We start from the raw sequence: 25,365 nt of genomic DNA, 5'->3' as shown, positions 1-25,365 counted from the left end.
TCACTCCGATACTTAAAAAGCCCTCCCTGGACCCCACCGACCTGAACAACTTAAGACCCATCTCCCTGCTGCCATTTACCTTTAAACTCCTAGAACGCTTAGTCTACAATCGCCTGAGCTCCCACCTCACCGACAACAACCTTCTTGATGCTTTACAGTCTGGATTTCGCTCTCTACACTCCACTGAAACTGCCCTACTAAAACTCACTAATGATCTACTAACTGCTAAAACCAATGGCCACTACTCCGTACTCTTACTACTTGCCCTCTCTGCGGCTTTTGATACGGTTGACCATCCCCTCCTCCTCAAAAATCTCCACTCTCTTGGCTTCAAAGACTCTGCTCTCTCCTGGTTCTCCTCCAACCTATCGCAGCGCTCCTTCAGTGTTACCTATAACGCTGCCTCCTCCTCTTCACTCCCTCTTTCTGTAGGGGTCCCTCAAGGTTCTGTCCTTGGACCCCTTCTCTTCTCCATCTAGCCCTCCTTCCTTGGTCACTTGATAAACTCCCACGGCTTTAAGTACCATCTCTATGCTGATGACACACAAATTTATCTTTCTACCCCTCATCTCACCCCTTCAGTCTCCACTCGCATTACTAACCTACTAAGTGACATATCAGCATGGATGTCACTCCACTTCCTCAAACTCAATCTTTGCAAAACTGAGCTCTTAGTATTCCCTCCAGCCCGTGCCCCCTCCCCTGACTTCTCCATCAAGATCAATAACACAATCATCAGTCCCTCTTCTCATGCCAGTGTACTAGGTGTAACCCTAGACTTCCATCTGTCCTTTCAGCCCCAAATCCAATCACTGTCCAAATCTTGTAGACTTCACCTCCGCAACATCTTCAAGATACGACCGTTCCTAACCTCGGAAACCACTAAGCAACTTATTCACTCCCTTGTCATATCTCGCCTTGACTATTGTAACTCCCTCCTCATTGGCCTACCTCATCACAGGCTATCCCCTCTTCAGTCTATCATGAATGCTGCTGCCAGACTCATCCACCTTACTAACCGTTCTGTATCAGCCACCCCTCTCTGCCAATCTCTCCACTGGCTTCCCGTTGCCCAACGGATAAAATTCAAAACACTAACAATAACGTATAAAGCCATTTATAACTCTGCCCCAAATTACATCACCGATCTTGTCTCTAAATATCACCCAAACCGTACTCTCCACTCCTACTACAAGACCTCCTACTCTCTAGCTCCCTTGTCTCCTCCTCCCATGCTCATCTCCAGGACTTCTCCAGAGCTTCCTCCATCCTCTGGAATTCTCTACCCCAATTTATCAGACTATCGCCTACTCTGTCACTTTTAGGCGATCTCTGAAAACCTATCTCTTCAGGAAAGCCTATCCTACCCTCAGCTGGAATCTTCTACTCTTCCAACCAGTCCATCCCCCACAGTTACTACCTTTTGTACCACTAGCCCCTCCCTCTTAGATTGTAAGCTCCAAGGAGCATGGCCCTCAAATCCCTCTTGTATTGAACTTTATTGTTACTGTATTGTCTCCCGTTATATTGTAAAGCGCTGAGCAAACTGTTGGCGCTATATAAATCCTGTATAATATTAATAATAATACAAATCGTTGATAACTATTTTATAATCTATTATGCCGATCAGTTGTTTCAGCCCTAATGGCATTGTCATAATTATTGATGAAATCATCAATGACATCATTCTCTTCTATGACATCATCATGAACAATGACATTGATGATATCGAAGAGAATTATGTCATCGATGGTGTCATAAACAATAATTTATGATGATATCATCAATGATGATATTGGTGACAATGATATGATTGATGTCATTGATGATATTGGTGACGATGTGATTGATAGTGTCATCAATGACATTGATGATGATGTCATTGATGATTGTGATGAAGTCATCAACGCCGATGATGTAATTGACTTTGAATATGATGACGGCATCAATGATGTCACGGATGATTATGGTATCAATCATGATGATGATATTGATCTTTATGATGTCATAGACAATGTCATTGATTATACCAATATTGATCATGATGGTGTCATTGATGATGATCATGTCATCGATTTGTCAGAGCAAGATGGGCAGCAAACTTGGCAGTTGAAGGGCTGAGACAAACCATTTAACACTGAAAGGGGTGCTTGCCATTGTAAACTTTTATTTCTGTAAACCTTTTATCCCAAAAGGAAAAAAAAAATTGTTGCTGTAGCTTCCCAAATGTGTTAACTGAAGTTGAATTTTTTTAGTCAAGTCCATCTAACACTGCCCTCTCCAGACAAAGGGGCCTCGGTGTGAAAAAAAATAGCCAACAGACAGGATTTTTAATGTAGAAGGCCAGTTTCACACTGCAGCCTTATCAAGTCTACCTGTTAATTTTTTCAGGTGGACCTGATCAGACAGGCCTTTTACCTATATGGACTGGTGGGTGTAAGTGGAGTTTCTTAAAAAAACTAACACTGTGGGAGCTAGAGAGGTTTTTACTCATCTGTACTCATACTCAACTTTTCGTGTGTATACTCATCTTTACTTAAGGTCATTGCACACAGCCTTTAATCAGGATCTTTCTGTAAACAAGATCCTGAGTTTATGCCTCCTTACTCGGTGCTGCTTTACTGGTCTTTACTCAGCAGTGTGCATTGTGTCATAGACAGCAATGCATCTGATTAGAGATCAGTAAAAGACAAGGTGTTATTTTACTCCCATGTGCAAGAGGCCTATTGTCAGGGAATGCCTGAATGATTAATTTAGTCAACTAAATTGATCGAATCGCAGTGCTTCCAAAAATAATTTTTAAAAATAACTTAACTGACTTAATTATTTTGAGTTAATTTTAGCCAATCAGAAGTCTTTTAAATAACACAACAGTTTGGTGTATGGACTGGAGATTATGAAAATAAATTAACCAGTTTGACTGCACAGCATTTTGTTTTGTTTTGCATACATGTAAAAATCTTAGAATATCTCGGAATATTATACCCTCAAAATATTATATATTTTCTGAAAGCAGAGGCCCTGTAGGATAAAACAGTGATAATGGAGGTCTTACTCTCTTTATTTTCCCAGTGTTGAGACAATGGCAAGCTCTGGTCACGGAGGATGTCAGTTGTTTCATCCACAAGAATCACAATGCAGTGGTCTTTCCCAATACAAAAGATTAATCTCTTCTTGATCAAATAGTGTTTGTTAGTTCATAAATATATCTTAGTCTCAAGGTGCTAAAAGATTCTCTCCAGGTGTGTACAGGTGTGTATACTAAACAGTCCATTGTCCAGAGACTACAAGGAATCGGAGCTAAATGGATCAAGACTTCACTTTTTACCTCCGTTTTCATATCTGTTTACATCTGGTTTTTATCCATTTACATCCCCTGACCCACTGTCTGGATAGTGCTGATTGGCCCTGTGCTGATCACATGCACTCTCCCAAGAAAAAAAAAAAACTCTCTAGCAATACACACTGACTGAGCATGTGCAGCTTGCCCCTAAGGCTCTGTTCTGTCTGCAGATGGATTGGGGACAGTAAAAGAAGGGAGGATTACATAGGATCAAAGAGCCTTTTTACACAATGCAGAGGATTAAATCCTTAGGTTCCACACTGAGTATAACAAGCATGCTTTACTGCATATACAGACTCCTTTTACTGTTGTGTGTTTAGCAACACTTTATGTGTCCACAACTTTGTTTGTAGACTAAATTGTTCCAGTTGAAAACAACAGAATATCTCTGATGGACCCTGAGACCTAAAAGTGACCCTGAATCTTAGGGCTTATTTGGTTTTAAAACTTCCATGGTTCAAACAGGGTAAATTATGAAAATACGATTTATTTCCCCCCATAGAAATTCTAACCGCATAATGCTGTTTATGTGCTTTGTATGATGTGTGATAGGATGAGAAGTAAGAGCTTGTTCACACTTGGTTTTCTTTCTGAAGAGTGATCCATATGCAGATCACTTTTCAGAGAGCATTTGAGGCAGTGAGGAGGCTTTGTATCTTCTCCATGCCGTCTTCTTTAACTCATAGAACCCTGCACAAGCACGCCAGGGTGGTTGCAGAGCTGCCCCATTCACTTGAATAAGTCATGTTTGGCGGGTCATAGAATCTGCTATGATATATGTATGCCTCCAGCCACTGCCTCTGCAGCTAATGCGGGTAATGGTTGCGGGGCAGTAAAAGCCATGGTTCAACTGTAGAGTTTTACTACTCCCTAGCTAGTGTGAAGGAGCTCTTAGTCACTTGATTTTGACAGGTCTTGTGACTGGGCTCCCCTTCCTTCATCAGTTAGTTTTATCTTTTTATTAAAAATTATCGTAGCTACACTTGTTTAGAGTTCCACAACCAGCACGGCATCATGCACATTTGTAATGCACAAAGGCATGCTTTATAATTGTGCCAGCTATTTGGCCACATCTTTATAACTGGGTCTCTTAGGGAGCTTCATTATTTGCTTGTTTTTTTGTTGTTGTCAATACCCCAGTGCCAGAAACTAACAGGTCTAGGCTTCCAGGGCAAGGCATAATGAAAACATGTAGATTTATTGATTGGGGCAATCTGGCAGAGATCATTTTGCATAACTTTCCCAGAGTGTACACCCAGTTGTAACAAAGCGATAAAAATGTAAGTACATAGTTTGTTGCAAACTAAGCTTCTTTGAGCTTGATAAAATAGTCTCCTGTGATTAATATGTCTATGTGTTGCTATACATTATTTTGTACTTTGTGCTCTGCTGAACATGTTTGATTTCTTGTATAAGTTTAGCATTTATATCAGTTATCTGTAATAAAATATTTGATTTATCATGAAGTATCTTTGCGTGTCTGTTGCAGGAACAAGCTGAATACTGTCTGTCAGTGCTGTTTATGCTGCAAAGATTAACAGAATTGGATATGAATAAGATCAAAGTTGAGGAGAAGGTATTTATCTTAGCAGCTGCTTTCCACCTGACTTCCCAGAGCAATCAGTGTTGCCAAGTAATTACACTGGTGACTCGGTCCAGGGAATATAGCTGATCCTTGGGGAATTACATGTATGGCACCATGAAAGACATCTTGGCACAGAGTGTATCTACTGAATGTCATTCTTGGCCCAATAATTAAAAAAAATAAAAAATATTGTAATAGGCATTATGTTTATGAATACCCTGCCTTTTCTGATTTTTTTGTTTTGTTTTGTTTTCCTTTTTTTATACAACCTTGTGATTGCGGTTGCGCACATATTCACTCTAGAGCAGTGATGGTGAACCTTTTAGAGACCGAGAGCCCAACCTGCAACCCAAAACCCACTTATTTATCACAAAGTGCCAACACTGCAATTAAACCTGAATACTGAGGCTTTAGTTTATAAAAAAACAACCCATACATTAACATATATGTTTACTGCTGCTCAAGGTAGAGAGACTCCCGATCTCCAAGCACAACTCCTCCTGTAGGTGCTAGCCCAGCTCGTGTGCTGTATAGATGAGAACAAAGAAAGTCCTATCGGCTGTACTCCAGACAATCCACTTTATTGAACCAAGATAAAACCAATACAGACAGTGGAAATACAGTGGGGGACTGGCAGGTAAACACGTTTCACACTAAAGACTGTGCTTATTCATTACCCATGTGTGACCTCCACTGACCACCAGCACAGGGGGGCAAAGTTCCACTGACCACCAGCACAAGGGGGCAAAGTTCCACTGACCAGCAACACAAGAGGGCAAAGTTCCACTGACCACCAGCACAAGGGGCAAAGGTCCACTGACCACCAGCACAAGAGGGCAAAGGTCCACTGACCACTAGCACAAGAGGGCAAAGGTCCACTGACAACCAGCACAAGGGGGCAAAGTTCCACTGACCAGCAACACAAGAGGGCAAAGTTCCACTGACCACCAGCACAAGGGGCAAAGGTCCACTGACCACTAGCACAAGAGGGCAAAGGTCCACTGACCACCAACACAAGAGGGCAAAGTTCCACTGACCACCAGCACAAGGGGGAAAAGTTCCACTGACCACCAGCACAAGGAGGTCAAGTTCCACTGACTACCAGCACAAGGGGGCAAAGTTCCACTGATCACCAAAACAAGGGGCAAAGTTCCTCTGAACACCAGCACAAGGGGACAAAGTTCCACTGACCACCAGCACAAGGAGGCAAAGTTCCACTGACCACCAGCACAAGGAGGCAAAGTTCCACTGACCACCAGCACAAGGAGGCAAAGTTCCACTGACCACCAGCACAAGGAGGCAAAGTTCCACTGACCACAAGCACAAGCTAAAATCTTGTGTTAATAAAAACAAATGTATTAAAACTCCCAGCCAGTCCAATATACTGTATATATCCTTGGCAGCACACTGACCGGCCATGCGAAAGATCGGACGAGTCGTGGCTAATGAGTCGCAGCTCTTGACGTCATCACCTGGCATCGCTACTCCTTTCTGAGCATGCGCATGGCCCCTGGTGAACTGTTATCCGATGCTTGGCTGCTGGGGTGATGCTACGGTGTTTTGGCTCACGTGCAGAAAGATCAGGCTCTGTGTGCCCGCTGCCATAGGCTCGCTACCGCTGCTCTAAAGCCTCAACTCAAAAATAATATTAACCCCTCCATAATGAAGGTAAAACACGTCTTAACATCTGAACACAGCTCTGCAACTTTTTGCAACTACTATATCCTTATGATTTTCTGCCACCTGTTCTGTTCCTAGCAATCATATGTAAAGTAAACCAAGGCATCTTTTGAAGTCATACTGATGCCTAATAGAACAGGTAATGACGATGCTTTTAACTGGTGACGGAGGTATGGGAACATGGGCTGTATTAAGAGCCCACTCACACAAACAAGCTGCTGTTAGTTTTACCATGCAGCAAGGGAACTGCTTCTGTGCATCGCATTGTATGTATGTATGTATGTATGTATGTATGTATGTATGTATGTATGTGTGTGTGTGTGTGTGTGTGTGTGTGTGTGTGTGTGTGTGTGTGTATATATATACCTATATATATAGTTTTTTGGGGTTTTTTTTTATAATTGGAAGTGTACAAAGTGTAGCAATGCATTTTTCTGCATTGCTATGTGAACTGATCACAACTATGTGCCCTTCCAGATGCCTGCAGTGAAGAAAAACGCAGGTCCCTGCACATACACAATGCAACTTTCTTGTAAGATCATAGACTTTGAAACATGTAGTATGTTTGAATACACAAATTGGCAGGGCTATAAATAGAAATGCATACAGGAGTTATCTTTGGGTAGCCTGTTTTATCCAGTATTAATATTGCCCTTCTCTCTGGACATTGCTCAGGTGGCAGCAGTGAATAAGTATGATCCTCCACCAGAGGTCATTGCTGCAAGGGATCATATGGCCAATGTTATGTACAGCACGATCCAGCCACAAAAGATCTTGGACAGGTAATTTCAGTAGTGTTAATATCTCAAATGCTATAATGTGTTATTATTGATTTAATAATAGTGTCTCGTGTTAAAGTACATAGCTCATGAGAGAAATGTCTGTGGTGACATTGCTGTTTTTCACTTAAAATGCTAATTGGTTCTGTCTGGTTTCAATATTTTTAAATCATTGACCCGGGACAAGCATGCAAAAAAATAAATCTAGAAATTTAAAGAGGATCTCCAGGGTTTTTGCAAAAAATAAGTCAGCAGCTACACATACTGTAGCTGCCGACTTTAAATAAAAGGACACTTACCTGTCCAGGGATCCAGCGCTGTCAACACCTGGGCCAGTTCTTCTTCTTCTTTTTTGGTCCCTGGCTCCGGCATGTTTAGTGTAGGAGGTTGGCTGTGACCCATGTGGTTTCACAGCCAGCTTCCTATTGTGCATGCGCGAACCACGTTGTGCTGTAGAATGGTCCTGCAGCCTTATGGGAACTGTGACGCTGCTGGTGGGGTGGGGGGTCGGTGGGCGATCTGATGGAAGTGGGAATTCTGAAGGAATTGTGTCCACAGTAGTATTTGCGTAGGCAGAGCAGAGTAGGACTGGCCATTATTATGTATTGCAATGTGTGTGAACTAAATATCCCTATTTATTGCATAGTTTGCTTGAAAGGGTATATACCAGTGTGCAGAGGGTCCTTCAGAATTTCTAGTGTTAATATGTGGTTACACCCCTGCACATGATGGATAAATGCATGCACTAGCTGTTGGGATTTGAGCACAGGTATCTCTTGTTTGTTTTTCTGATGGAAGTGGGAGCACATACCTACCAAAACTACCTGTCATTTTGTTTTAAATAACAAGCAAGTCTCTACCTGCCTGCATATAGAAATGGACAAAGAGGCCCCAAACCTCCTCTTCTCGGGTCCCCCGGCACGCTTGGCTCCTCCTCTTTGGCAAGTGCCCCCAATAGGAAGCCGCTTCCCATGAGGGCACTTGTGCGGGCTGCATCCATTGACACAGACAGCGGGACTCGCCCCCTGCTCCTTCGTCACTATCTTTGATTGACAGCAGTGAGTGCCAATGGCTCCCACTACCTCAGCAAAGCCTGTGAGACCTGGAAGAGAGGGAAGAGAAGAACTGCAGACATGCACAGCACTGGATCGAATGAGAGCTCAGGTTAGTATAAGGGGGATGAAGGGCCAATACCGATACCTAAACATTTTTTACTTTAATGCAAATAATGTATTAGGGTAAAAAATGTATAGGCTCTAAAACCAAGTCTATAGACTATACCTTTATAGTTGTTCTGGGTCAGCAGCTGGGAAAGCATCAGAGCCAGAGCTTTAGCATGACAGTCAGGCAGCAAACATTCTCAGAAGGCCAGGTCAGCAGTGTCAGCCTAAATATTTATCTCATGACGGGTTGCCTTTAAACCCTCACATAATGTACTGCAATGACAAAACATTTACATTTTCTATTTGAACTATGCAAATATGTAGTCTGCAATGACACACTACAGAAGGTCAGTTTTTAATTTCATCAAACTGTTGTGAACACTGCATTATATATACAGTGGGGATTGAAAGTTTGGGCACCCCAGCTAAAAATTTGTATTAATGTGCATAAAGAAGCCAAGGAAAGATGAAAAAATCTCCAAAAGGCATCAAATTACAGATTAGACATTCTTATAATATGTCAACAAAAGTTAGATTTTATTTCCATCATTTACACTTTCAAAATAACAGAAATCAAAAAAATTGCGTCTGCAAAAGATTGGGCACCCTGCAGAATTTATAGCATGCAAAGCTGAGACCTGCCAGTGTCATGGATTGTTCTCAATCATCATCTGGGAAGACCAGGTGATGTCAATCTCAAAGGTTTCAAATGCCCAGACTCATCTGACCTTGCCCCAACAATCAGCACCATGGGTTCTTCTAAGCAGTTGTCTAGAAAACTGAAACTGAAAATAGTTGACGCTCACAAAGCTGGAGAAGGCTATAAGAAGATAGCAAAGCATTTTCAGATGTCAATATCCTCTGTTCGGAATGTAATTAAGAAATGGCAGTCATCAGGAACAGTGGAAGTTAAAGCAAGATCTGGAAGACCAAGAAAAATATCAGACAGAACAGCTCGCAGGATTGTGAGAAAAACAATTCAAAACCCACGTTTGACTGCACGATCCCTCCAGAAAGATCTGGCAGACACTGGAGTTGTGGTACACTATTCCACTATAAAGAGATACTTGTACAAATATGGTCTTCATGGAAGAGTCATCAGAAGAAAACCTCTTCTACGTCCTCACCACAAAAATCATCGTTTGAACTTTGCAAATGAACATATAGACAAGCCTGATGCATTTTGGAAACAAGTTCTGTGGACCAATGAGGTTAAAATTGAACTTTTTGGTCGGAATGAGCAAAGGTACGTTTGGAGAAGAAGGGGCACAGAATTTAATGAAAAGAACCTCTGTCCAACTGTTAAGCATGGGGTTGGATCAATCATGCTTTGGGGTTGTGTTGCAGCCAGTGGCACAGGGAACATCTCACGAGTAGAAGGAAAAATGGATTCAATAAAATTTCAGCAAATTTTGGATGGTAACTTGATGCCATCTGTGAAAAAGCTGAAGTTAAAGAGAGGATGGCTTCTACAAATGGATAATGATCCTAAACACACCTTGAAATCCACAGGGGATTACATCAAGAGGCGTCAACTGAAGGTTTTGCCATGGCCTTCACAATCTCCTGACCTCAACATAATTGAAAATCTATGGATAGACCTTAAAAGAGCAGTGCGTGACAGACAGCCCAGAAATCTCAAAGAACTGGAAAACTTTTGTAAGGAAGAATGGGCAAAGATACCTCAAACAAGAATTGAAAGACTCTTGGCTGGCTACAAAAAGCGTTTACAAGCTGTGATACTTGCCAAAAGGGGCAGTACAATATATTAACTCTGCAGGGTGCCCAAACTTTTGCAGATGCCATTTTTTTGTTTTCTGTTTTTTTGAAAGTGTAAATGATGGAAATAAAATCTAACTTTTGTTGACATATTATAAGAATGTCTAATCTGTAATTTGATGCCTTTTGGAGATTTTTCCATCTTTCCTTGGCTTCTTTATGCACATTAATACAAATTTTTAGCTGGGGTGCCCAAACTTTCGATCCCCACTGTATGTATGTGTGTATATATATATATATATATATGTTTTATTTTTAAATATAGTTGTATAGACTCAGGTCAAATGTTCTCTACATATATAAAAGATATATATTGCCTATTTACTCTTGTTCCCAAGTTCCTCATGTGCAGTTTCAGTAAAGGTTTGACATATGTCTACAAATCACACTGACAAGCCAACCTCTTGTGTTGCAGCACATTGCCCAATTTGGATACCCCCTATCCCATGCTAGTGCTGACAGGGCCCCAGTCCTGTGGGAAGCGCGAGCTAGCACATAGGATGTGCAGAGAGTTCAAGGAGTTCTTCCGCTACGGGTAAGATATATCCATCTGCCATAGGACACAGTGTGCTTTCAATTACAAGGAGATGTTAAGTGCTTTACCATCCAGAGTAAAATCAAGCAAACCTTGTTAACATAGTGGGCTAGATAAAAAAGGCTTTTGAAGTCATAATCCTAGTCATAAGCCCACAGGATTCACAGTGCTTTATCTAATGTAACAACCTTGCAGTAGTGTATTACACCTTAAACCTCTGTGGGAGAAAGCACATAGAGAATCTTAAAAATTAAATATGCATAAGGTAAGATCCACAAGAGAAATGAAAACCATTATAACAGTGACTATAACTGGATAGTTAATTGTAAAATGGAGAGATTCTATTCGCGCTTAGTTGAAGAATTCCATATTTTTAAATATTTGGCTAATTTTCAGAACCTATGCATATATAAAACGGTTTTGTAATGTGCAGCTTTGTATTCATGTAGTTCATTTCACTCTTTTATGATTGTATATTTTTCAGTATACTTAAATTTTAAAGTGTATGTGCCTCATTTTTTTTAGATGGTGTTGTAAAGGATTAGAACCCCTGGTAAAAGTTTATTGTTGTCTGTGTCCCTCCAGAGTTGATTCAACCCCTCTATTTTTACAGCTGTCACCAGCACAGCAGATCAGGGGGAATCTTCCATCAGGGTCACCTGTTCCAGTACTGTACTTTGTGGGTAAGGGAAACTCATCTTCTACTGTATTTCCAGGACCGGAAGTAAAGGGATTTAAAATATTTAAAGGGACACAGACAGCAAAAAAGAAAACAAATTGACTGCAGTTTTAAATTACAGTAAACCTTTTGGGTTTTTAAAATTTTATTTTAATAACAAATATATAATACTTACCTGATCTGTGCAATGATTTTGCACAGAGCGGCCCTGATCCTCCTCTTCTGAGGTCCCCCGCCAATGTTTTTGGGTCCCTCCCCTTTCCAATTAACCCCCTAGCACACCTCCTGCTAAGGAAGATACTCGTGCAAGCTTGCTCCCAAGCCCCGCTGCCTGCGTCCATTAATACAGACAGCAGGGCTTTGCCCCGCCCCATCTCCTCATCATAGGATTTGATTGACAGCAGCAGGAGCCAATGGTTCCCACTGTTATCAATCTGTCCTGTGAGAGGAGGGAGAGAGCAGAGAGAGCCACTGCTCTCGCGCAGAGCACTGAATCGAGATTGGACTCAGGTACGTTTAAGGAGGGGGAGGGGAAGAGTAATCCTGGACATAGAAGGTTTTCTACCTTAATGCATTGAGGTTAAAAAAAGAAATCTTAAGGCAACAAAAAAAAATCTTAAGGTTTTAGAACCATTTCAATCCTTCCCCACTCAATCAAAAAAATGTTTTTTCCTTGTGTATATTTGTTTTTAATCGAATTTTTAAAAACTGATGACAATTTTGAAAATGGGATCTCTGGCGGATTGCTTTTATACCATGTATATAGATGCTGTTTATTATCATAGAACACATGTACATGCAAAAAAAGTCTGTGTGGTGTGTGTATTATATATATATATATATACACACACACACACACACACACACTGTATATACAGCAGGACGCCATAAAAAAAACAACTGTATACTGTTTCACCTGCCAAAGAAGTTATAATTCTGCTTAGTCAAACTTGTGATCTACACTCTTTTGCCACAAGGCATTGCTAGAGAAGGAACATGCCTAGTCTCTGGTACTGCCATGCAGATTCCTATGTCAGCCCCCTACTTCAAGCCTGCTCACTGGGCAATAACTGAACATCATTACCGCAATGTAATTAGTAAGGTGATTGTCCAGGAAATAGTAGAGCAATTTTCCTGGTTATGCAGTTTGGCATTTATTTATACTTTTGACTGGAGTTCCACCTTACGTTTAAAAACTTTATACAAAATGGTGGAAAACATTTTGTAGGGTCAAATAATATCGCATTTGCTGAAGGTTCCCATAGATCTTGCAGGAGCTGCCAAGTCTGAGAATAACGGTTCCCATGTGCTAAAAAAAATCAGTATGTATGGAAAAGACCAAAAACCTCACTGAATAAACGCATATGTTATAGAACATGAAATGTACACCTAAATATAACAGGCATTTTAATTAAATAAGAGGAAACTATGGCCCACTTAAATGCCTTTAAGTTTAAAATTTTAGCAATGGATATTTGTCTGTTTATTTGGTTTGAAAAACAGGTGAAATTTAAAAAATAAACATTTATTATTGTGCTGTGGTCAATTTCTCTGTAATCCTACTGCAGTCTCACTTTTTACCACAGGGTGGCTCTTCTACTATGATGACCATGTTGTGTGCAAAAAACATTCCTTCCTCTTTTTAGGGAACCCTGCAATAACTTGTAGAGCTATCATTTACAACATTGCTGTCCACAACGTGTCAATGAAAAGATATAGAAATCCCTTCTGCTGTTTGGTAGACAGTGGTTATGTATGTGTGTGTCTTAGGTTTTTTTTCAAAAGTTACACACATTCTTTTTTCCCTTCTGTCAAATTTTCTATATGCAGTTCTAACTACCCATCATGGTTTTTCTAAACTTCACAAAGTTATGAAGACAGCTGTAAAGACCAGGGTTTCACCTTGTTACGTGCACCCCTAAATGTACATTGATTGCTAGCACTTATTAAATGTGTATACATTTTTAGCAAACAATCTGTTATCAGTGTTAACTTTATATACTAGCAGTGAATCGCTCATGGAAAACATTCACAGGGTCTCTGTCCACTACACTCATACAGACATGCATCATAAGCAGAGCCGGGTCACCCACAAGGCCATGTAGGTGGGCGCATTGAAAACAGCAGGCCATTCTATGTCTAGCAAAACTGGTTTGGGCAGCTGTACAGTCACTTAGTTGCTTCTACCTGCCTCCCAGTCACAGCACTCAACGGGTTACTTTGTGAGCCCAGAAGTGCTAACTGGCTGTTTAGGATATAGAGCGGGAAAAAACTGGGGAAATACAGTGCTTGTGGGTGAAAATAGAGATACAATATTAAATCCAAGCAAACACAAGGAGAGCATGCCTGGTGCATGCACGTAGTGATCCTGGATGGCATTAGATAATCCAGCAATAGGGTGCTATCCTAAAAAGATTGCATAGTTACTTTGTAAATATGTTCCTTATTCATTATACTTAGGACCATAAAAAAAAAAAAAAAATTAAATATACATATATGTATTTTTTTTTATGGCTGAGTGGGTGTCCGCTTTCTTTTCTGTTCTCTTTAACTAGGTTATATAATACACTGCTTGGCAAATTTTCTTTGAATCTAGGAGCCAGCTAAAAAAGTTAGGAGCCAGTTGAGGGAGGGGGGCAGCAGGACAAGAGGCAAGCAGCAGGACAGGATGGGGAAGTGTCAAGGGAGGGTGGCAGCGGGACAGGAGGGCGTAGCGTCATGGGATGGGGGTAGCAGGAAAGGTGGGGAAGCAGTGTCACACACACCTTGAGAAGCACCAGTCCTCCCAGCTGTCACCTGTCCAGTAGCAGCTCCTCCAGGTGGTGTCAGTGGAGAGGATCTGGTGCCAAGGAGGGATAGCTGAGCCTGTGTCCCATCTCCACCAGGATCTCCAGTGACAGCTTAAAACAAAAAGCGCGGGTGCTCCTCCATCCTGACCTCCTCCTCTTCTTCCTCCTCCTCTTCTTCCTCCTCCTCCGCAGGGCTCTTCATGACACCCCCTGGCCTCACACACCCCACACAGCCCAGCACACTGCTGTTCCTGACTGGAACCTGCCTTACAGAGGACCCCGACCACTCCCTGCACACAGCTGGGATCCACCCACCACTCCACCCTCCTCTGCATCCTGGCAGTCAGTCTGCTCTGACAGCAGATGCTCCGTGTTAAAGATGACCCTGGTCGGGGCCTTTCAGGATGCCTGGGCCCCCTACTTGTGTAATGGTGGCCCTACCAGCAGTGGGTGGGCTGGAGGGGACCAAGGCACAGGGATGTGGTTTCTGGTCACTGTGGTGACCTGGTACCTGGGATTTGTTGAGCCCTCGAGTAGTGAGATATGGTTTTGTACAGGGGGGTATGGGTTGGGGTATGGAGGAGATGGGGGACCCCTGTATACAGGTAGGTAGGGTGTTGGGGGTATAGGGGCCCCTGTGTACATGTTGTCACTCGCCGAGGTGCAGGGTGAGGTTTATTGGAGTGTGGGTAGTGAATCCTGGCCAGCATGGTCTGGTAATGAAAGTCCCTATCCCTAGGTGGATGTATGGGAGTAGATCACGTATGGTGGGATAAAGCCCCTGTGCAAAGGCATAGGATGTTGTCACTCACTGAGGTGCAGTGTCAGGTTTATGAAGTGTGGGTACTGGATCCCCGGCCAGCATTATAGTATCTACCTGGTTTTTGTAGTCTGTGAGGAAGTCAGCACCATACTGGAGGTGGGGCTGTCCGCTGTCACACATGTGGCAGGACTTAGTTACCCTAGTGACTCCAGTCTGCACACAGTACTCCTCTGAGGGGGGGCACATGTATTGGTGGCCACCACCATCATGTTGAAGGCGTATTGACTAACTCTGGTATACAGCGCTGCGGCCATTCAAGCGCTCATTTATGGCCACCCAGCCACCCTCCAGCAGGACTAGTATGGACAGGGCAATCAGTATGGGAGGCCCCATCCTCTGCTCCATGGGGTCTCTCGGGGGAATCGCTGTGTGATGGAAGGTGAGTCCGTGGTGTCCTCCGTGGAGCCTCCCAGTTCTCATAGGGCTGTGCAGGGAGTTTGGGAAAGTTCTTTGTCTGGGAGAAGTGTGCATTGGACAGCTCTGTCTGAGGGACAGAGGCTCCCGAGACACTGGACTGAGCTCTACTCTATGGGGCTGGAGAGAGTGGCCGGCCAAGATTACGGGGTGGAGAATGGGAGAGCACAAAGCAATGTGGGCTGGCGGGGGCACTGTGCCATCTTGGCGCCTGGGATTTGTTGAGCCCTGATATAATAGATTAATAAATTATAAAACAGTTTAAAAACCTATACATATTAAAAGTACCATGTCCCTAGAAGACACTCACATATGTTTTATATACATTATTTGCTAAAATGTTTAGCTGTTGTTCTGAATTTCAGAAGTATATGTGCCTCCTATTCATCAGTAGTGTCCATCTATTAGAACATAAAAAGGGAGTGCACACCTGTTGAATTTGGTTTGCCCATCTTTCTGCATGGTGGAATTCACATTTTTCAAGATGCTGTATCCACATATGGGTCCACGTAGGAGGCTAAACACATGTAGTACTAAATCTTACACAAGTTCACACAAATACTTAGAGCAGAATTATGTCAAGCTTAGAATTAAATGGCTTTCTTTCCTGCTAGGAAGCAGCTTGAAGCTTGAATGTCTGGAATGCCCAAAATGATGGCATATGTTATGCATTATATTTAGCCAATCAACTTAATGTAAGATGCTCTTTGGCAGTAAAAGCTATAGCCGGGATTTAGTTGTGTTATCTGAAGAAAAAAAAGTGTTTATTAATGTTGAAAAGCCCAGGCTACAATCAGAACCTCTTCAGGACTAGCAGAAACTTCAGTATAATGAATGGGTCAACACACTAAACTCGCTGTTGCTGTTTTTGTGGAATGAGGAGCTTGCTAGACAATGAAGCTGCAATAAAGGACAGGAGAGCTGTTTTTCACATGACATGCCTCAGTCTGGAAAAGTTAGCAGTTTATAATAAGTACATCCTGTATCATTTTTGGAGTTTATGCAATACAAAAAGTTGTTGGGTTTTCTGCCATTATAATGCATCACAGACCATTTTTCTTTTTATGTAAGTTTATGGATTAAAGCTGAATTTAAGGTATGCATATTTTTTCATATTTACACTGATCCAGGTTTGACCAATGTAAATATACATGTGTCATAATGTGGCTGATCCCCGAGCAAGCTGGAAGTCACTGTGGTAGACATCACTACAATGATTGCCTCTGGCTTCCGGGTCCGGGCTGCTTGCTGCTTAGTGAATACAAGAGGTCACTCGCTCGGCATGGGTGCCATTCAGAGAATGCCTTGCATTTTCTCAATGAAGGTGGAGAGGCAGAGCAGGGACATCACAATTTCCTTCTCATCCAAAAGGAGAACACTTTGCACTCATTGAGAAAATGCAAGGTGTTCTCTGAATGGCATCATGCCAAGCAAGAGACCTTCTGGGTTCGCTAAGCATGAGGGGAGCTACTCAGCATGGAACCTGAAAGCCAGGAGCAATCACTGTAGTAGCAGTGTCTACTATAGTGATGCCCAGCTTCCACAGGGATTGGCTAAGTATGACACATGTATACATATATTGGTTCAAAAATGTGCATGCCTGAGTCAGAGTAAGACTGGCCACAGTGTCAACATGAAACCAAATCAGAGAAGGGCACATAAGAAGTTTTTTGTGACTAATAAATGTGATAGCTGGCACCTTATGATGTCTCTTGTTAGGTGGAATGTTTATTTTTATAAATGTATTATTATTATTTTTTTCAAATTTGCCTACAATATTGCTTATTGCTGTATACTTGTTTCAGGACCCTGACTCACTGGGTAGTAACTCTAGGATTGGAAAGAGAGCCCAGGAGCCAGCTCTTTCAGACCAAAATCTTGATTTACTAAAGGAATTGAACATGTTCACTTTCCAAAGTGAATTTTTTAATTGGCTTGGTTAATGTGGAGAAGCTGTGCTATCCTCGAGCGCTATTAAATCCGAAGCAAAAATATAATACATTGCAGCTCTTTTTCCTTTATTTTTACCTGGTGACACTTCCTGTCTTAGGTTGTTTGCACTCCACTGGACAAGCAATGGGGACATCTTTGGACAGCAGCAAAGTCACAGCGGGTGTAATTCCTGCTGCATCCATGCAGAAAAGCATCACAGCTATGGCACCTGTAAACCCCCGGGTTCCTGCCTCTGCAGCTAAAGGGGGAGTGTTTGGGGGCAGTAAAGAACAAGTCAGTTATGGGGTTTTACTGCTCCCCAACCACTAGCATAGATGAGACCCTAAAAGGCTCTTTCACACAAGCATTGAATTTTGAAGCAGTCTTTAACGTGCATTAATACACCTACAGCATTGTTTCAGATGCATTGCACAGGTGTAGGCATTCAAGTCATGTCAGGCAACACTCCTCAATCACCCTGGGAGATTTTTTTTTTTTGTTCACATGGCTTAAGTGAGAAATGATCACTTTTGGTAATTTGCATACTTTGCAGCTGTGCCTTAAACTCGCTGTAAACTCCATAGGCGTGTTTACAGTGAGTTTGCAGGATACCAGTTCATTTCAATAAAAGTGAATTGAGCCATTTGCAAAGTCCCAATGCCTGCAAACCTCTGCAGGCAGTGTTATTTTTGCGTTGCTGTGACGCGAGGCACCACTAATTCTGCAGTTTGTACACCTCCATCTGCTTCCTATTTAACAAATTTCAGTGGCGTTAATCGGCAGTCAGGAAACGGTAAAAATGTAGCCCAACTGCCTAATTGAAATACCTATGGAAAACATCCCAAAGGAAGCTGAAAACTTACTGGCAGGATTAACAGGTGTAAATAAATGGGGAAAAGCCTAAAAACACAAATGCAGCCACCAAATCTACGAACTGGTAAACTGCAACATAATACATTTTTGTTTTTGGGTTTAATAGCACTTTTAATAATCATGTGCAAGCAAAATCTAGTTTTTTCATTTTTCCTGCATGTGATTAGGTATTGTTTGCAGAGTAAATTTTCATCGCATTTACTAAACTGTGCAAAAATTAACCTTGCAACATGAACATGCTTAACCTCCCTGGCGGACTAACTAATCAATATTTTTGAATGTCAAAACGGTACATTGTTTTGCATGGAAATTTGTTGTTTTATATTGTATGCCTGTAACTCTTAGGAATAACTCACTTAAATCTGTCCAAACAAGAGCTTAGTAAACATCCAGGGTATGATAAAGTTTGAAACACGAAATCATAAATTATAATATAATAAATACTTATAAAAAATAATAATAAATTTAATTCAATAATGTAATCAAACCAAAAACACTGACATTTGAAATATAGCGCCAAGTTCGCACATCACTGAGCTTAGTCGCAGAATCATTTTCAGTGTCTGATGAGGAATTTCCCCACAAATCATTATCGCTCAATTCTGCAAGTGATTCTAATTCACTATCACTGTCCTCTAGCTGGTCTAAAACTGCTTTTGGCCTAAAGGGGCACTGTTTGGATGCCATGAACATTCTCAAGTTTCCAGGCAGAAAGAACAGTAAAAGTGCAGGCAGGGCACTGGACAAAATTTAGGTGAAATGGTTTGATACAGTAATGTAATACTAACAGATTACAATGTATTGTGCGTATGTCATATTTTTAATTTTTTGAATTTCCCGTCGGTTTCGCCCCCCTGCATCCCAACGCTCACAGGGAACGGAACCCGGAAGATGGATGCCTGCATTGGCCGAAGGACATGGCCGGAGGACACAGCGGGAGAACATCGCGGGATCGCAGGACAAGGTAAGGATCGAGGGATCTCAGGACAAGCACTGCAGTGTACTCCCGAGTGTGGCTCAGGGTTACCACTTTTGGTACTGTAAATTAACCTCAAGCCACACTTGGGATTACCGCTAGGAAGGTTAAAGTAAACAAAAAAGAAGGAATTAAAAGAAAACTTCTCCCTGCACATTGAGAGCATAGTGTGCTAGTATGCATCTCATACTAGCACATTATGAAAGACTTGCCTGAAAACGAACCCTCCAGCGGAAAGCTGTCATGGATCTTCACATAATCTTCCTCCTAAGTTTGTGGGCAGCAGCCGACTGGCCGAGCCGCGATGACGTCACTGCTGAGCATGCATACAGGAGTTTCAGACGTGGCATGGCTCTCAAGGGATGGCACGCTGCTGCTACAGTAAATATCTCCTAAACGGTGCACGTTTAGGAGATATTTACAGTACCTATAGGTAAGTCATATTAATTACCACTAATGTTAGGAAACACCTTACTTTTACGGTATGCATTTCTTTACTATTATTCATTTAACCACTTCCTGTCCGGACACTTTTACCCCCTTCCTGTCCAGGGCAATTTTCAGCTTTCAGCGCTATCACACGTTGAATGATAATTGCGCGGTCATGCAACACTGTACCCATATGAATGTTTTACCATTTTTTTAGACAGATAAAGCTTTATTTTGATGGTATTTATTCACTGCTGGGATTTTTATTTTTTTGCTATGTAAATGAAAAAGTCCCAAAATTTTGAAAAAAAGTGTTTTTCTTATAAAATGTTGCAAATAAATAATACTTCATCATAAATCTTGGCCAAAATTTATTCAGTTATCTTTTTAGTAAAAAAAAAAAAGCCAAATTATTTTACAACAAAAATTATAATTTTTAAGCATTTTTTTTTACATTTTTATTTTATTTTTTTAATTATTTATGGGTTTTTTTTTTTTTTTTTTTACATACTGTCAACCTAGCAGTACAGTACTACTTGTGGGGGTGATGAAGATTTTTTTTTTCTTCCAATGTCCTCAACTCATCTCCTGATAGAACAAAGCCTTGGGGGCAAGCTGCACATGCTCAGTTTGGTGTGTATTGCTAGAGAGGTTTTTTTTTTTTGGGAGAGTGCATGTGATCAGCACAGGGTCAATAAGCACTGTCCAGACAGAGGGTCAGGGGTCCTGCAGTCTCACAGGACAGTGAGAGAATCAAAACTTCTCCTACAAGCTTTAACCAATGCTCAGTTGGACACTGATAGAAGTCACAAGACTGCTCTAACTGCTGATGCGAAAAGTTATTTAGCAGTTTATATTTACTAAAATAATTGCATTTCCACGTTCTGTATACTGTGGGGGACCAGATATAGTGAATGCAGGATCCTGGGTTTTGTAACATGTTAAGGCACAAATCCCTCATTTTGTTTCCACAAAGTACCATAGGAGATATGACTGCCAGATGGTGGGAATTGCTGCACACTGTTAAATAGAAAAAATAGCTCTCATATCTGGATGTGCTTGTCAGGAGCACATTCAGTTTGCCACACCAAGATGAATTTTCTTTAGACTGGAAATTGCGGCATGTAGAGTATTTTAACATGACTAAACATTGTGATCATAGACTTAGTAACCTCACAGCTGGGCACTGTGCTTAATCATGCTTAGTTTAGAAGATTAGTAAAGAAAACGTTACTTTGAAATATGATGAAGGCCATATGCACCATCTTGATTTCATTTAGCCAAGCCCAGGCATATGACACCGTATGGGAGTCGGGATCTAAACTTTGCTGAATTAAAACCATAATGATTACTTAGCTGAACACGTAACAATCTTTTTCAAGTTATACAGTGGATCTTTGGAATTTTTCTGGTTTACGTTCTGAACAGAGGCATTAATCAGCCAGTTTATGTAAGCTCAGCTGTATTCCTTTTAAGACACATATAGTATCCTGTTGGCAGTTTTTCCATGAAGGTACAGTAAGAGCGTAGTCCCAAGTGGCTTCCTTTAAAGGTGACAACGCTTATGCTTTTCATGTCACTGCTTGTCCTCTGAGTGGACTGCTGTTCTTGCAGACAATGAGGAAATGTGACATGTAAATCTGGCTTTGAAAATAACAGGGTGTGGAAACCTTAGTAGTGAGCAGTATCACCGCAAGTGACGCAAAACTTTTTTTCATATTTTACATATAATTCAGCTAAATGTTGATTATCCTCGAAAATGTGGTTTATTGTTCTTATAGTATTTTTCAAGAAAAACCTTCAGATGATTTTACCCTTAAATTATACTAAATCATAATTTTTGAGGTAAAATAAAAAAAGTTATACTTGCCTGCTCCGTTTAACGTTATTACACAGAGCAGTCCCTTACCTCCTGTTTGACAGTCCCCCTCTGGTGCTGTCGGCTCCTTCTTCTTCCAGATGCCTCCTTAGACAGCCGCTCACTATGGGGGCACTCGTTCTGCTTGCTCCTGAGCCCTACTTTGTGTGTCTATAGACAGACAGAGCGTGGATGAGCCCCATTCTCCACTCCCTGCTCACTGGCCATGATTGACAGAGGCGTCTCGCTGTTGTCTCAGCCAATGAGGAAAGAGAGAGCCAGGAGAGCTGCTGCTCTCATGCACATTACTGGATCGGGATTGTGGGGGGGAGCTGCACACAATGCTTTTTGCATTCATGCAGAGAATGCATGTAGGTTAAAAAAAACAAAACAAAAAAAAACCTTCAGCCTTTAGAACCACTCCTTAAGGTTGCATGCACACAGGCATGTTAAAGCAGTATTAAGCCCAAAAGCAAACATTTATTATATTGCAGGCTACCTATTCTTAGATGTGATGGCTGCACTAGTTTTCTTTTTTATGTTTTCTTTTATTTTAATCTGGTGATCCAGCCAGTAAGTCTGTTGTTTTTCAAAGAACAAGCTGTCCTGCAGATGCAGCAGTTGTAGAGATGTGACAAAACTCTTTTAAAATAGGGGTTCTTACAATGATCAGCTTTTATTTATGTAAAACCTTTATCCCAAAAGGGAAAAAAATACAGTAAGTCCCCTACTTACGAACGAGTTCCATTCTGGGAGTTCATTCGTAAGTCCAATTTTTTTGTAAATCCAACAAAATAAGGTTTATAATACTTTTCACACAAATAATGCATAAAAAACAAACAGAAAAAATACTGTAAAGAAAGGATGTTTAATCCTACAGTACCTTGAAAGGTACAGTAGCACAGTACAGCAGCTGACATACAGGGGCTGGCATGGAGTGATCAGACAAGACCGCTGCTTTTATGCTTGCTTCCAGACATCCTAGACTTCAAATCAACACTGTACTAGTGTACACTATTGTACTATGCAGTAAAGTACACATCAGAACAAGCGCTTGTGCCAGAGGGTGCACACAGCTGACAATGTCCGGCAAACACATGAGCTACTTTCGTGATTTGGCATGTGACTGCATGTTCACATCTTTGAAAGTCAACAACTTAAGTAGAGGATTTACTGTAATTTCCCTTTGGCATTTAATAATTTCCCTTTAAGCTTCATAAAGTATTCTGATTCAGAAAAATTGTTACTGCTTATAAAGTGTGAGCTGGAGTTCAGCTTCAATTTGTAAGTGTATTTAATTCTGCTAATACATCTAATACTTCCCTCCCCCGATTAACAATGCTGCTGTCCAGTTGTGCCCCCTGTGTTCTTTCATCCAGAGTGGGGGTACTGTATTACAGGAGGAGTGTTACTGGCCAGATTACCAGGTGAAAACAGAGGAGAAAAGCATAAAAAGAAAACTAATGCGTCCACTGCATCTAATGATAGGTAAGCTGCAATATACTACATTTTTGGTTTTGGATTTAATGCCGCTTTAAATTTCTCCCATCTATGCTGGATCTTTCTACCAGGAGTTGGCAGGAAAATCAAACAGAAAATATACTCATTTTGATGCCTAATTACACTCATTTATTCATTTTTACAGGTGTATGGCGTTTAGAAGCATGTGCGTGTAAACCCATTCTATTGGTTAGAATTTACACACAGATTCACATGTTTACACTCATATGCACATAAATTAAAGTGGAGTTCCACTCAAAAGTAGAAGCTCCGCATATTTGCCTCCTCCCCCTTCTGCTGTCATATTTGGTCCCTTTTGGAGGGGAGCGGGTACCTGATTTTGACAGGTACCCGTTTCCACTTCCGGCTCAGTTTGCCACAGCAAAGTGACCCAGAAATTCGGCCCCCTTCTTTCTCCCGCAGTCTCCTGGGAACTTTCACAGGTCCCAAGAGACTGCCGGACCAACCAGGGTGCGCGGTGCAACTTGCGCATTGTGCATTGGGCACCAGGCTGTGAAGCCGCAAGCTGTTACAGCTTGGTGCCCACAGTAGAGATGCCAGCGCCGAGAAGGAGAGAAGGGACAGCACAGGTGAGTACATAGCTGGACCCTTGGACAGGTAAGTGTGTGTTTATTAAAAATCAGCAGCTACAGTTTTTGTAGCTACTGACTTTTAATAAACCCAAAAATGGCTGGAACTCCACTTTAAGCAAGTAAGCTGCTCCCCGAAGGCAGGTTTGAGGCATTTTACTTTGTGCTGCAAAATTCTAATCTGAACACCACAATGTGCATGGATGCATTAGCTGAAATGGAGCTGCATTCAGGTATACAAAATGAATAATGCCTCTTGTGTCTTTGGGGCCAATGTGTTTTGTTGAACTAGTTTTTAAATAAAAAAACGATTGTCTCTTATATGCTAAGAATTTCTACATAAAGTGCCTTTTTTATTGTTTCAGCCCCTGTCACACCACCAGAAATCCTTACTTTGGAGAAGAGAAACGGTTTGATTACCATTTTGTTAGCCCTGAGATATTCGAGGATATGACATGCTCTGTAAGAAATTACCTGCTGTGTAGACAGGACTTTTTATGTCTTCTAATAGTGTTCTACACTAGCACAATAGAAAAGTACAATTTCAAACTAAACCTAAGTAGTCTTAAAAATGATCCTTCCCCCCACCAAAAACCAATGCTGACTGACTTTTGAGAAAAAGATATATAAAATTATGATTTTCGGCCTGCTCCAGTCTGCTCATGCGATTCCCCTGTGTCAGCCAATTGTGGCTGCAGAAGAGGAGAGAGCACTCGAAAACAGCGGGGAATACCGACAGCCTTGATGTCACTCATAGGCACCCATGTCCCAACCGTTGTTGGCGCTCCCTCCAAATGACAGTGCTCATGCCTAAAAATCAAAAAAGTACTTCTGCTGTGCTTTCGTAGTGTACAAAAAAATGTGCAGATTCCCATCCATCCACCATCCTTCTCAAACCATTTCAGCTGTGTTTTTGTGTTCTCACTACAGGGAGCCCTTCCTGCCGTGTGAACACAATGATCAGTGTTTCCAGCTATAGCCAGCAGCACTGATCATTCAGGAAAAACCCAACAGGGTGGTTGTACAGAATTCAATTGATCAGTTTCTATAGAACCAGATTGCTCATACATGGATCGAAACTTGGCCTGTCCTTGCTAAAGTGTCTGAATTTCGATCCACGTATGACCAGGTTAAGGGAGAGATATAACCTGTCAGGTTTTTTCTTTGCCATCTGTGTTCCATTTGGAAAATTTCTTCACTATTTCTGTTTAGGTAACAACCCAAAATTTGGGATTTTCTTTCACTCTTGGTCATATCGTAAACAAAACATACAGGGAAGGTGGCTCTATCTAATGGGGAAACAGGCACTAATAAAAACCCAACCATTTCAGTTTCTCTCAACTCTTTGCAAAACTAAAAAATAATGTTGCCTTCAGTTATACTGGAACTAAAGTACAGGAAATTGGTGTTACATTTTAAGCATCATCAGCAAAGGGAAGTGAAGAAACCGCATCATACTGAGTACATTTGTAGCTATTATCCTAATCTATAATTTGTATTGAAAAGTGACTATAATTATAATGTAGTAATGTGTTTTGTAATGGTAAACCACCAGACAATAGGCTCAACCAGAAAGTGTATTCTTAAAAGTGAACACATCTTTTAAGACCAACTTTTTGGCCTGTTTTGTTAGAGTAG

At 41.4% G+C, this 25,365-nt stretch overlaps 1 protein-coding gene across 2 annotated transcripts in view; it reads left to right on the top strand.

Moving 5' to 3' along the window:
- Positions 1–25,365, top strand: part of LRGUK (leucine rich repeats and guanylate kinase domain containing) — a 97,413-nt gene that overhangs the window by 47,512 nt on the left and 24,536 nt on the right. The window contains exons 9-12 of one of the 2 annotated variants that reach the window (XM_089676872.1): positions 4,833–4,919; positions 7,284–7,390; positions 10,745–10,864; positions 24,093–24,189. In XM_089676872.1, coding sequence (XP_089532998.1) covers positions 4,833–4,919; positions 7,284–7,390; positions 10,745–10,864; positions 24,093–24,189 — 411 coding nt within the window. Of the gene's footprint in view, positions 1–4,832; positions 4,920–7,283; positions 7,391–10,744; positions 10,865–11,477; positions 11,548–24,092; positions 24,190–25,365 lie in introns of both variants that reach the window. The other variant, XM_089676873.1, reaches the window with a different exon arrangement.

The sequence above is a fragment of the Staurois parvus genome, unplaced genomic scaffold, assembly GCF_062004578.1.
Source record: "Staurois parvus isolate SC_StPar_1 unplaced genomic scaffold, SC_StPar_1.0 ptg000175l, whole genome shotgun sequence".
Taxonomy (NCBI): Eukaryota; Metazoa; Chordata; class Amphibia; order Anura; family Ranidae; genus Staurois; species Staurois parvus.
Note: the sequence above shows the minus strand (reverse complement) of the source record. Positions and strands in the feature narration are given on the sequence as shown.